Below are 14246 nucleotides of genomic sequence, written 5' to 3'. Positions count from 1 at the left end.
GCCCAAAGCCACACAGCTGTTAAGTAGTGTGCTTGGCTCTGAAGCCAAACCCCAAAGTTTGTGCTCTTTCCATGGGGTTTTCTTTTCCCCTGAAACTAACACAAAGCCCCTCTCAAAATCACTGTGCAAATATGACTTCAGGTTTACTGAGATGGCAAAAATTCCTGCTGATACTTCTTCATGTCATCCTATCAGGAGTATCAGAGCACTAGAGTTAGAATTTATAAAATTCATTTAGAGAAAAGCATATGACAAATGGTTTCCAATTCAAGACTTCTAATTATTTGCTTTCATGAAAAAAACTATGAACAGGGTGACTTTGTGTTGCCAGATAGAAATATTAAAACCAATGATGAGAAAAACAATAGCAACATGGGACGCTGGCAGGTAGTTCCTCTGAGGTGTATAACATACAATCCTAGGGTATTGATAGTTTCATCTCCATTTTATAGGACCATTGAGGTTCAGAGACTGTCATTAACTTACCCAAGGTCACTCAGCTAGTAAGTGCTCCTGTACTGCCCCAAAGTATCCCAGAGGGTAGAGGCAAGTTAATGAATAATCTCGGGAGATTAAGTGGCAATGGCTTATTTTATAGGCTGTGGCAAAAACACAATTTCTGTGTCTCATGTTTTATCTTTAAAATTCATGCAAATTTTGTATTATACTCTATAATATAACCACATTATTTTTATATTAGAACAAATGTATTAAATTATTTATCAACTGAATTATTTAACTTTTCTCTCCTGAAATTGACACTTTGGAAGATGTGGCTTGTTTCTCTGCTGCGGCTTCATAGAAGCTCAGCACTCAGCCACGTACCGCTGGGAGAACATCACCCCAGTTTTAGAAGCACGAGGTCTGAGTCCAAGGGGCAATTATTCGTATATGAATAAGGACGTAGCTCAAGGTAGCACAGGATTGTTTTCTAACCACAAGCATAATGTTGTGACTACTATCACATCCATAACATTCATTAATTCATTCAACAAACGAGAGTCTACTATGTGCCAGGCCCAGTGCCAGCAGCTGGGCCAGTCCAACCCCAAGTGGGGCTGTGATCTGGCATCACAGATTCTCCCAGGCGCAGTCAGAGAGACGGGACCAGCCAGATGTGGGGCTGGTCTCCACCCTGCCAGAGGAGCTGGTCTCACTGACCTTATGAAGGTACGAAAGCCTGTTGGTCCCAACTTCATTGTCCCCTTGATACCCAGGAACCGGATAAACAGGTTTGCCATCCTGTCCACCAGGCGCAGGTAGTTGAACTGCTTTGCATACTTGGGGAACACCTGCTTGAGGCAGATGGAGGGCAGGTGGGCTTCGGGATTGGTGCTGCCTGCCGAGGCACTGGCCAGATAGCTGTCAGAAGGCTCTTCCTTTGAGGCTAACGGCTTCCCAAGCTGCTGAGACCTGCAGCACACGAGTTAACGACAGAACCAACATTTAGAGCGGGCTTTACAGCACACAGATTGCTTTCCCTTGCAAATTCTCCTTTCCTTTAGATTTATAGCAGCCTGCAGGGGGGTGTATTATTACTATTCTTTTTTTTTTTTTTTTTTTTTTTTTTGCGGTACGCGGGCCTCTCACTGTTGTGGCCTCTCCCATTGCGGAGCACACGCTCCGGACGCGCAGGCTCAGCAGCCATGGCTCACGGGCCCAGCCGCTCCGTGGCATGTGGGATCCTCCTGGACCGGGGCACGAACCCGTGTCCCCTGCATCGGCAGGTGGACTCTCAACCACTGCGCCACCAGGGAAGCCCTATTACTATTCTTAATGTACAAACCAGAGAACTGACCTCAAAGAAGCGACCTGCCCAAGCTCACACGGCTAGGGCGTGGCAAAGCCAGAACTTGAACCCAGGACAGAGCCGGGACTAGAGACTTACACCTCCTCCATTCTACCATCCTCGCTTCCCAATATGGACAATTTCCTTTTCTGTACTCATGACTGAAAAGAATACTCTATTATGAAGCAGTCTGGGTTTGATTTCAAACTCCTACTTATGGGTAGTAATTGAATAATTAAGAAATATAAAAATCTCATTGAGGGCTGGCAAGAAGCCACAGACAGTTCAATGAACAATGTGCAAAGATACAGCAGTTACCCAATTCTAGGAATAGGCACAATTGGATTTTCTGGCTTAACTATTTTCTTATTTGGAACTTGTACAAAAAAAAAAATGATCGTACTGTTGTGATTCCTTAGCCTGGATATTTTATTCGGAAATTATCCTGATACTCGAGAAAGTTCACAGCCACTAACTCTCAGATATGCACCTCCAGCTGGAATGTTCTTCTCACCTCCAGACACACAGATCCAGCTATCACCTGTTCACCCTCCAGGATGACCCACAGGTACCTCACACTGACATGACCATTTCCCCTCACCCCAAATCCACACTCCCTGTCTCCTCGAATGTCACCACCATCTGTCAGTGACCCAAACAGGAAACATCTGAGTAAACGCCAACCCCTCCTCTCCCTCTGTCTCCACAGCATCCTTAGTGTTCCCTGGCACCCGCTCCACTCTCCCCCTGCCTTGGCCTTGTCTGCTCTCTCCTGGACTCTAACAATGGGGTCTTCCGCCTCCGGCCTTTCCCATCCACAGACCAATCCTCCACATGGCACCTGAGGTGCCCTTTTTTTTTTTTTTTTTTTTTGCGGTATGCGGGCCTCTCACTGTTGTGGCCTCCCCCGTTGCGGAGCACAGGCTCCGGACGCGCAGGCTCAGCGGCCATGGCTCACGGGCCCAGCCGCTCCGCGGCATATGGGATCCTCCCAGACCAGGGCACGAACCCGTATCCCCTGCATCGGCAGGCGGACTCTCAACCACTTGCGCCACCAGGGAGGCCCCTGAGGTGCCCTTTTAAAGCAGACCTGGCTGGGATGCACACCTCCTACAGTTCTTTGTGGTTCCTGAGTGCCTACGTGATAAAGTCCATACTCCTCCCTCTGGCACGCAAGGCCCTTCCTGATTTCCTCTTGCCCTCCTTAGTTCTTGTCATTGCCTTAGACACACTGTACCCTTCAAGGCCTTGACCTCTGCTGCCGCCCCAGTCATGGTCTGGCCTGGACATAGAGAGCCGTGCTTGCTGGATGCCCAGCCCCCTTCCACACTCAGTGCCTGTCTCTGCACCTGCAGCTCACCTTGCTTTTCTGTCTCTTGTCCTGCCCATAGCGGATGAGGGGCCAGGCGTAACCCTTTCCACCCGTGTGTCCATTCCAGCGACAGAACCCTTGTAACAGGGAACAACAAATCTGACTCCACATTGAATCTGTTACTTTTACTTTAACATTTGTGTTCTCTTGCTTTTGCTACAAGTTAATCACTACAGGGATGTTGCCTATAAGCCTAAATGATACATAATGGCCCATCTCTGGGTACCCTGCCTCCCATGTGATGAGTGTTAAGGTAAAATATCTTTGTTTAGCATCACAGGAAACCTCCTGACTAGGCCCACCTGTGAATGGCTGCAGGAAGGAAGAAATTAACACATCCCCTCTGGAGTCTGACGTAACCAGGACTTTACCCCCTCCCCTTTTAGTATAAAGGAAGCCTGAATTCTAACTCCAGGAAGATGGTTCTTTGGGATGCTAATCCACCATCTTCTCAGTCTGCTGATTTTCTGAATAAAGGTGCTATTCCTTGCCCCAACAACTTGTCTCTCTATTTACTGTCCTGTCGTGTGGCGAGCAGTACGAGCTTGGACTTGGTAGCACCCTGAGCGCGGTGTGAACGGCCAGTAAGTACTGCCCAGCTGGCTAAGAGATCCAGGAAAAGAAGAGCCACGTCCCATGGTACTGAGCTCAATACCAAGGCCATTTTCTACTCTTTTCTTTTCTTTATTAAATGACCTCGTCCCCAGAGCTCCCACTTCCAAGCACACCATCAGTCACCAAGCTGGGCTGTCTTGGTATCTTCATACCTGCTTGCCTCAGCCTTTGAAGACTTTCCCAGCCCTGGCTGCCTGGCACATTTCTGTTCCACTTTCAGAACCGGCTCAGCTGTTCTCTTGACCATGCTGAAGACTGTCTTTCATGTCCCACTCCTGCCCCTCGGACTTCTTCGCTCCTCTCATCAACTGCGCTGCACTTGCTTACACGCCAATCCCCCTCACTGTTTTGTGAGCTCACTGAAGGCAAGGACCACATCTTATTCAACTCTATTTCTATAGGACCTGGCACGTATTAGGTTCTTCGGAAATGTTTCATTGAATTTGTTGAATTGGGAAAGTTTGCTTTTAATAGCAAGGTAAGCTTCAAATAAAACATCAAGGTTATGATGCTTTGTACCCACCCCATAAGCTCGTTTAAATGGGAAAGAGGTTCGAGAGAGAAACAGCATACTTGACGGCCCTACCAAAATGGTCTTTTCTTTATGCTGGTCCAAGGAGCCAGCCTCCAAGAAAGAGAACCCCCTTGTGTGAATAAAATGTCCTGTTCATGGTTCCTTCTAAGTGGGTCTCAAAGCGAGGACAGGCAGAACCAGAGAAGCGCAAAGGAAAATCTCTTCTAAAGTTCAACAATGTGGATGGTTCCGGGGAAACAAATGCTCCCTCCTACAAAGAGGAGGGACCTTATTCCTCCGGAGAAGCACCACATTCCCAGGGGGAGGGGGATGGAGTGGGTGCAACTTCCCTTCAGCTAAACTGGTTTTATCATCACCTCCTTGAATTTAAGACTGTAAATAAAAGTCAGGTGGTGACACTTCAGATGAAACAAAATGTTTTCTCATTAAGGTTATAGGAAGAAAGATGAGGAAAAAAAGCAGCACTGTTACTGGAAATGAGCTCTTAAATTCCTGGATAAGTGGCAATCACTAACTTTAAAAGCACTCATTAAGTTTTTGTTAAAGAAAAGATTTGGAAATACACAGTTTGAATTCACTCCATGACCAAGAAAAAGGCTGAGAACTCTTCAGTCAACAGAACTGTCCCACTTTCATGATCTCATTTGCTCTTCACAAAACACGTGCAGTACATTGTTATTTTTATACCCCTCTTCCAGACGGAGAAACTGAGGCACAACAAGGCGAAGCAGCTCTTTGCCCTGGCTGAACTGGAATTACACATCAGTTCTCCTAACCAGGGCTGTTTCCATCTTGCTGCCCTACTATTCCAAAGCACATCATGGTTCACATTGGGGGTTACCAAATCCAAAGGCCTGTTATTTATTTTTTGTTTTTAAATAGTTTTTTAAAAATTATAATTGTAATTCATGGTCTTTGTAAGCATTTTGAGAACTGTATAAAGGAATCAGAATCATTTGTAATCCCACAATTCAGGGATAAACACTACTAATGTTTTGATTTTTTTTTTTTTTTTTTTGTGGTACGCGGGCCTCTCACTGTTGTGGCCTCTCCCGTTGCAGAGCACAGGCTCCGGACGTGCAGGCTCAGCGGCCATGGCTCACGGGCCCAGCCACTCCACAGCTGTGGGATCTTCCCAGACCAGGGCACGAACCCATGTCCCCTGCATCGGCAGGCAGACTCTCAACCACTGCGCCACCAGGGAAGCTCTAATGTTTTGATTTTTTATCTATGTTTATAAGTTAGGATCACATCATGGGTAGTTTAAATCCTTTATTCTTACACTTTACATTATATCATAATTGTCTTCCTGTGGCATTAAGTATGTTTTCATGAGCATAATCTTACATGGACATATAATATTCCATATTATGCCTGAACCATAATTTAATTGGCCATTCCCTGTCAGTCAGATATTGTCTACATGGCTCGTCTTTGACTAAATAGAGTCTGGGAGCCAGTCCCCTAAGCCCCATGGCTCCCTCCCAGAAACATAACATGTTAACAGCTAGCAGCAGCCTTGGAGACCATTCTGTCCAGCGATGTCATCTATTTTCTTTTATTGTGGTCTACTGTACGTAACATAAATTTCACCATTTTAACCATTTTAAAGCATGCAACGCACAATGTTGTGTAACCACCACCTCTGTCTAGTTCCTGACCTTTTCACAATGATGTCATTTTAGAGAAGAAATGACTCCCAGGTAGACAGGACATTAGCACCAGTGGGTCATCTGACTGGCAGATCATCCAAGGGGGTGGCCGTAGCTTGGGTTACCTGATGAGGGGGACCTCACCACCTCCAGGGCACCTCTCAGGCTGGGAAGGTTTTCTGGATGGCACATCAGAGGCTGTTCTCCCTCTGGTGTCCATAGCCCACATCCCAACCCACCCTCAGAGCCTCACAGGATGGGTGTGTCTTCTCTTCTCCGTGACAGCCTCTCACATTTCTTACTGGATGACTACCATTCCCCTCCCTTCCTGAATCCCAATTAATAACCTCAGGATGAAAAGGGCCCTCAAAGCCACAGATATTTTCATGGACTCAAAACCACAAATTCAGGCAGAAGTGGTTTTACTCAACTGGAAGAAGGCAGTAAAGATATAGCTGATATATAAGAGGAAATAAAACAAGGAGACATGGCTATTCTGCTAGAGATAATTCCAATGATCACACTGAGACCCAAGTTATCACAAATACTGTAAAATCCTGTTTTTACTTAATAGCATTTTAATGGAAAAGTCAGACTTATAAAATAGAAGTGACTGGTAAAGAAAATATAAATCAAGCTTACTTGCGGTCCTTTGGGGTATTATTTTTTTTAAAATTGAATTTGGTGTGTCCTTGATTCATTAAAATAGCGGAAAGAATCCTGGAATGTTGTATCTATTATTGTCTTTCAAATAAAATGGAATTTTGTTTTATTAAAACTCTTGTGAAAAACCACCTACCACTATTTTGCCTGGAAAGCCTACTGTTAAGAATCACTCCTATTTATCAGGGACCCACTCTGGGTCAAGCAGCTTACCACCTATATATGACCTCACTGGTTTCTCAAAACAATTCTACAAGGTAGGTAGAAACTAGTCCCATTTTACAAATTAGGCACCTGAGGCCCAGAGAACCTTAATACTTGCCCAATGTCACAAATCAATGGTGGAATCAGAATTTGTACTCCAGACTGTCTCACTACACACCCAAGGCTTAGCCCACTATGTAGCTCTTGTGCTAATTTGATTTAAATCAAACCAAAGACTTTTCTTCTGATGTACAAACTATATATGTATATATTCTTGGGAGTTCACAAAATAGGAAGGTAGATACAGCAAGTTCCAGTTTCAGAGGAGGTGCTTGAATTCTCTCAGAGAAATAATTCCCATTTTTAGTGAAGCATCCCTTCAATAATTTATTCATTCATGATCCATTTCTCAAGCGCTTACCTGTCCCAGGGGCCTGGGCTACACAGGTGAGGTAGACACAGTCCCAGCTACCCAGAAGCACATGACCCGGTGTGGGGAAGACTAGACCCATCCACAAACAATGACTGAGCCAGGTGGGAGTGGCCAGGTGAGCATCCAGAGATGGGACCTGGAGCATATGGAAGTAGGTCGGCTTGCTGGGTCTTGGTCGTGTACATGAAGGGGAACAGGTAGGAAGATGACCAGGAAGCCAGCTTGGGTCTGGGTCTTATAGGATCTTGAGTGTCAGACAAGGGAGCCCGGATGTGGCAGTGTAGGAGATGACAAGGTTGTGGGAGATTTGGGGGAAAGGAGTGGCAAAATCAGAAGTTCAGAGAAGATGAATGAACCTGCCAGCAGTGTGTGTCCTGAATCGAGGGGGGGTGGACGATGTTAGGAAGCTACTGGAACCCTCAAGCTCAGGGATCCTGAAAGCGTGGTCCCCGGTCCAGCAGCATCAGCATCGCCTGAGTCCTTGTTAGAGAAGCACCCTCTCGGCCCAACCCCAGACCTATGGCCTCAGAAGCTCTGCCTTAGCAAGCCCTGTAGGGAATTCTGATGCGGGCTGAAGTCTAAGAATCACTGGTCTAGATGAAGGAAGATGGATTTGGCAACTGCTTGATCACGGGGGATAGAACGGGAGCGAAGGCCCTAGATCATGTTCCCGGGCAATCCTGTGGCTTGACAGGAGAGACTGGTGGGCAGCAGGATGGCCCTGGCAAATGGAGGTAGGTAGGCAGGCTCCTTTCCCCGCCGTTTGGCCAAGACATGTCCGCCCCCAGCCCCTTGGGGGTTTTAAAGGCACATTGGCGTTCCGGAAGAAACGGCCAACAGTGCACCGAAGAAGTCCCTTAAATGAGCCCAGCAGCTAATTTAAAGAGCTGGAGGATGAAGTCACTAAAAATAAACATAACTACCATGTAGCCCGGCTCTGTCATTTGATAAATCTCTTCCATCACAGGGGCCCCATTTGCTTGATGGCAATGCTATATTGTCTGAAGAGAAGGCGATAGATGGGTGAGGCATGTGTTTCCAAAGTGATGAAGAAAGAAAGGGATTTAGTGAGGGATCTGGCTGATGCTCTAGTCCCTGTAAGACCTAGATCCATGCTGGGTCTACTCCCACCGGCTCATGCTCACCTGGCCGCTTCCACCTCCCTCAATCACTTTCCTCCATAGCACAGTGTCACTTCAACAATAAAACACAATGGTGATGATATTGATTATGTGCCAGGAACTGCCATCTTAAAACATTTAGTCTTGATAAAATCCTACAAAGCAGGCATTATCATTATTCCCATTTTACAGATGTGGAAACCAAGGCACAAGGATACAAACGAATAGGTTGTAGACCCAGGATAGAGAGCCAGGCAGGCAGGTGCCAGTGTCCTTGTTTCTAACCACTGCACTACGGCTTCTTCCATACATGAGGAGTTATCGGGCATTAAATATCTGAGAGTCAGGTTGGTTACTCGTAACATCTCATTTGACCCTGGCAATGATCCTTATGAATTAGGTATAATAAGTGGCTCCATTTTGCTGCTGAGAAATGAGCTTCAGAGAGGTTAGGCTACTTTCCAAAGGTCACTCAGCTATTAAATGGCTGAGTGAGGATTAGAACAAGGATCTGCTTGAGTTCAAAGCCCAGGCCCTTTCCACTCCATCATGTTACAACTCAGTGTAGTTACGAAACTTCTCTGAACTCATTTTTTCCTCCTTTTCAATGGGAGAGAAGTCTCCTACTTACGAGGGATAGCCGTTGGGAGGGCACTTAGTCTAAACCCAGCACAAAACTGTTGCATTCTTTAGGATCAAAAACACAGCCTATGTGTAGAGCATCCAGATGATTCTGCTGGGTCGGGGGGGAGTTGTAACTGACCTCAGTGTGACAATCATCTCATATCTGGATGGGGCTGTTCCATTTCGACTGCCCAACAAATCAATCTCTGTTTACATTTTCAGGCCCACACGACCACTGATGCACTGTGTGTCGCATGTGTGGGAATTAACAGAGGCCCCCAATGGCAGCAGCAGCAGACTAGGTCTCTGCCCCCGCCTGGGATGAATTCCCGGAGCCACCAGGCTGGGTATGCTGCATGAGCATCTACCCGTCGGGCCAGGCAACGAATTAACAAAAGAACAAACATACAGACCTAGTCTAATGCCCCCTTTCCCACAGACCCAGAACTCAGGCTATTTCCGAGCTGTAAGTGCCTTTAGGGGTCATCTGGCCCAGCCCTCTCATTTTCCAGACGAATGAACTGACAGCTCATGTTACAAAGACCTCCCAAAGGGATTCTTTTCCAACAGGGCTGTCTCTGCTCTTCCCCTCTGCCCAGAGTGAGTATCTTCACCCTGGTCCCTCTTGCTTTCTTTGTCTCTGGGTACAGGCAGTAAGAGGCAGTGAAATGTACTGTCACTCAGGCCGGGGAGGGTGGGAGGAGATGCTGCCGGACAGCTGTTCCCCACAGGTGCTGGCCTGGGGAACCCAGACTTGGGCTCTGGGGGTAGTCCGGAGTCACCGCTGGAATCCCAGCTCTGTATTCTTGAGCTGGGTGACCTCAGGCAAGTCATATAACCTCAAAGCTTCAGTATCCTCTTATATAAAATGGGAACAATAATGGTACCTAAACTATAGGACTGATGTAATTACAGAGAAAATGGATATGTGGTGCTTAGCACGGTGCCGCAATTCCTGTTAGCCACTTTGGTTATAATCACCAGCATCTTTATCTCCCATGTGTCATCATCTCGAGGGGCTCACTGTCTTGTCCCCAGCTTCAGTGGGAGAGATCGGCACACACCTCCGGGAGCTCAGGAGAATACAGGGTTTCTTTAACCACTTTTTGGCATTCTGCACCACCCCCAACCCACATGACTATAGACACTGTACTGTTCTCTTGCTCCTTCGACTGCCTGTAGCCCATCTGGGAAATCTCACGGCAGGCCACCCGGGGTCAGACTGCACCTACCCTCTTGTCCGAACCTAAATAAATCCCCTAAATAAGTGAGTCTCATTTTCTCGGGTCTCGCTGGATAACTGACCCTTATCTGATACCCTGGTTCTCTACTGAGGATTACTGATGTCACAGAATCATGCACAGAGAGTGATATTTGCTGCGCCCCACATAAAGCAAAAGTTAAACTGAGGAGTAGAAAGGGACCTAGCGATCATCTCGTCTCATTTTCCCTTTGAAATAATATTGAGAAGTCAAAGCAAAGTCACTTGCTTGAGGGGAGGCATCAAGTGAAAGATGGTAGCAAAGGCAGGCCCAGTTCTGACTTCCTGTTCAGAACCTTGAAAAAAGAAAGAAAGGAAAAAAAAACCCGACACCACTATTGAGCTAAAACACCAGAGTGGCCAAAATTCTGATTCTGAATGAGCAGCTTCAGACGCATCCGACCACGCTGGCCGGCATAGAGGAGAAATCTTTTTGCCCGAAGGACTGCAGAGTCCCTGTTTAAACCCACTAAGTAGCTGGCTGCTGTCTTTCTGTGGATGACTGGGCTCGTGCTTAGCTTTCCGCTGGATCCTGGAGGAATGGTTTTCAAATGACAAGCCTGTCCTGCACGGGCTGCCCGAGGCCTGCTGGACAAGGCCTCACCCTCGGCCAGAGAGCTCGGGGCCCGGCGGGTCTGGTCGCTGCCTGCCTTGCCTGCCTTGTTGTCTACATTCCACATTCTTCCCTCATTTTTTATAAATGCTCTTTCCCAAAGTATCCACTTGAAAAACACTCATCCTTCAAATCGGAGATTCTGTATCACCTTTTCCAAAAAGCTTCCCATAGCTTCTAGAGTTAAATCAACCATGCTTTTCTATATAACATTCCAGGCTTTGTACGTCATCATCATTGCCGTCACCATTATCTTTTTCTTCAGAGTCATTGTCACAATTATACCTATATGGTTATTTGTATTTGTGCAATTGTTCGTTTGATGCCTGTTTCTCTCACTGGACTGGAAGCCTGGAAGGGTGACACCTCTCTTGCTTGTTTATGACTATAACCCCTACACAGTTCCCGGCACTGTTCAGAATAGCTGGTAGTGAATATTAGTCATCGTTTCAGTGAGTTCCCGTGTCCATTCTATCAATTAGACACAATGATTGACTCCAGTTGACATCTGAGGATGCTGAAGCTTTGAGAAGTTAAGTCAGCTGCCTAAGGGATAAGACTGGGACTGGAATCCAGTGGCCTAACTCCAGAGGTCACATTTTTAACCCTACACTGCCACAGCCCTCCTTCTGGTTGCCAGAATGAATCTTTCTTCCACTTTTTCTCTCCCAGTTCCTGGGAATATACTGTCTACACTTGGGGAGAACAAAGATTTCCTAGTAGCGACAGCAAGGCACTGTCTGTGTGACGGTTGTAATTAGTGGTTGTATTAGCCTCTGTTTTACCACCTCTAAAATTAGCAGAAAAGGCCAACTTGAGCTTGCGCTGTATAGTTCTGCTAATGAAGGGATCCTTTTAATTACATACTCAGAGCCTATCTGCCACAAAAAGCGTTTTAATGCTTAAACACAGTTCTGCACCAAAGTATAGGGCTGCATGAATCCAGACAATAAGTAGGGAAACCCATGCATAGAAGTCATCCTTTGCCTAGACTGTAATTCTTTTTGGCATTCAATTTCATCCAAGCCCCAGTTCCTTTTCTATGGTAATCCTAATTCCCTTTTTTATACTGTGCACCCAGGGAACCCTTATTCAGGGATTCAGTAGGCATATCCTGGTCAAATATACTCCTTCCTCCAGATTTCAGATGAAATCTGCTTGCTTTGTGAATTTTACTTGTCACTGATTCGCAGGGCGGCAGCTGGCCAATCCCTGCTGCGTGGGTGTTGAATGAAAAATAATTCTCACTGGACTCTGTCCCAGGGGCTTGTGGCATGTGCACCCGACTTTGCAAGGTGATTCTGTGTGTGTCATTCTGCATGAGATTTTCACTTATGTGAGTGAGGACTCATGAGGTTGATCCCCCAGGCCTCTCTCAGGCCAGGCTGCCTGACTTTGAATTTGCAGTGGGTCAGGGAAAGGGAGTCATTCTTATTGAGCCTCCTCTGGGCTAGGAGCTCTCCCGTGTACTGATTATCCTGCTTAAGCCACACTGAGGCCTTAAGGTGGAGATACTAACATATATCCCAGAGCTATGCTTGGGTTGGAATCCTTGCCCTCTCCATAACTAGCTGATGACTTTGGGAAAGTGTCTTCATCTGCTCGTGCCTTGGTGCCTTCATCTGTATAATGGGGACAATAATTCTACCTACATCACAGCACTGTTGTGACGATTAAATGGGCTAATGTATATAGAGCACTTAGAATCGTACCCAGCACGCCGTAAGCACTCAAGAAGTGATAGCTCTTGCTGTCCATCAGATGAAGCTGAGCTCAGGTAAAATAAAGTACGTACTCAAGGTCACACGCCCCCTACACGGTGATCTGGGTCTGTCTGACTCGCAAGAGTCTGTTCTTTCCAGGCTTCCAGCGTGAGGTTGGGCAGTGCCCGGGGTGGGGGTGGGGGGTTTTCTGCTGGCCCTCTGCTAGGAGACTGTAATCACAGCCCTCCCCAGGTGGGGCACGACCTAGAGAAAGTCCCTCTGTGCTGATCCCCTCCTGGCCTCAGGATGCGTGGCTGGCTTCTGGTTTTTTTTTTTTTTTTTTTTTTTTTGTGGTACGTGGGCCTCTCACTGTTGTGGCCTCTCCCGTTGCAGAGCACAGGCTCCGGATGCGCAGGCTCAGCGGCCATGGCTCACGGGCCCAGCCGCTCCGCGGCATGTGGGATCTTTCCGGACCGGGGCACGAACCCGTGTCCCCTGCATCAGCAGGCGGACTCTCAACCACTGCGCCACTAGGGAAGCCCCTGGCTTCTGTTTTTACTGCTCCGAACACACTGCTCTCTCAAAGGTTACCACCGACCTCCTCGTTGCCACGGACCTCCTCGATCTTCCCCTAATTCGGCTTCTTCATAGCATCCGAGGCAGTCAGCCACTCTCTTTCTGAAACTCCCATTCCATGCCCCTGCATTCTGCTGGTGTTTTTCCATCCTCTGCTTTTCTTCCTCTGAGGACCCTTCGTGGTAGATGGTCTGCTGAGCCTCTGCCCTTGACCCGCTTCCTGCCCTACACAGTCTCCCTGGGCGATTTCAGTTACACGTGGAGATGCTTCGGGAGCGCACGCAGGCCCCTGTGCCTGGATGCTTGTGTTCCACTCACCCCTTCTCACCAAGAGCCAGGCCCCAATCCTGCTCATCCTGCAAAGCTCACTTCAAATGCCAGCTGGCCCTGAGCCTTCCCTCATCCCTCCTACCCAAAATACTCTCTCCTGGATTCCCCACAGCACTTCATTTGCACCTCTCTGGTGAAATGTGTCATCTTCTGAACTTATATTATGGCTATTTAAGTCTGCGGTTTCTTTCTCCCAGAGACTGTGAGTCTGCCAAAGATAGAATCCGCGTTTGTTCCCCTCATAGGACTCTACATCTAATAGGTGATGCAAAACACAAACAGACAAAAGACACGCTGATAAATGACTGTGTAAGAACAGTATTCTTTAAGACAAATAACATGAGGAATTTGCTGTAATTTTGCCTGAAGACAAGAAAATGGGCAGGGTGACCTCTGGGTGTCATTTTCAGTTTAAGGTTCTATAAAGCCATTTTTAGGGTAATAATACAATAATAATTTATGGTAATAAGAATAATAGTCAGGATTTCCCTGGTGGTGCAGTGGTTAAGAATCCACCTGCCAATGCAGGGGACACGGGTTTCAGCCCTGGTCTGGGAAGATCCCACATGGTGGGGAGCGACTAAGCCCGTGAGCCACAACTACTGAGCCCACGTGCCACAACTACAGAAGGAAAGAAAGAAAGAAAAAGAAAGAAAGAAAGAAGAGAGGGAGGGAGGGAGGAAGGAAGGAAGGAAGGAAGAATATTTGGCAAGTTTAAAAAAAAGAAGAATCATAGTCATTCTGGTTCCACTCCT

The 14246-nt window shown here is 47.0% G+C and overlaps 1 protein-coding gene across 1 annotated transcript in view; it reads right to left on the bottom strand.

The window, feature by feature from the left end:
- The window catches only part of LOC132491939 (tubulin polyglutamylase TTLL11-like), a 142105-nt gene that overhangs the window by 43147 nt on the left and 84712 nt on the right, over window positions 1-14246 (bottom strand). Inside the window, exon 3 of the mRNA XM_060101009.1 lies at window positions 1162-1413. Coding sequence (XP_059956992.1) covers window positions 1162-1413 — 252 coding nt within the window. The remainder of the gene's footprint in view (window positions 1-1161; window positions 1414-14246) is intronic.

This window comes from Mesoplodon densirostris, chromosome 6, assembly GCF_025265405.1.
Source record: "Mesoplodon densirostris isolate mMesDen1 chromosome 6, mMesDen1 primary haplotype, whole genome shotgun sequence".
NCBI classification, from domain to species: Eukaryota; Metazoa; Chordata; class Mammalia; order Artiodactyla; family Ziphiidae; genus Mesoplodon; species Mesoplodon densirostris.
This window is presented reverse-complemented; position numbering and strand designations above follow the sequence as displayed.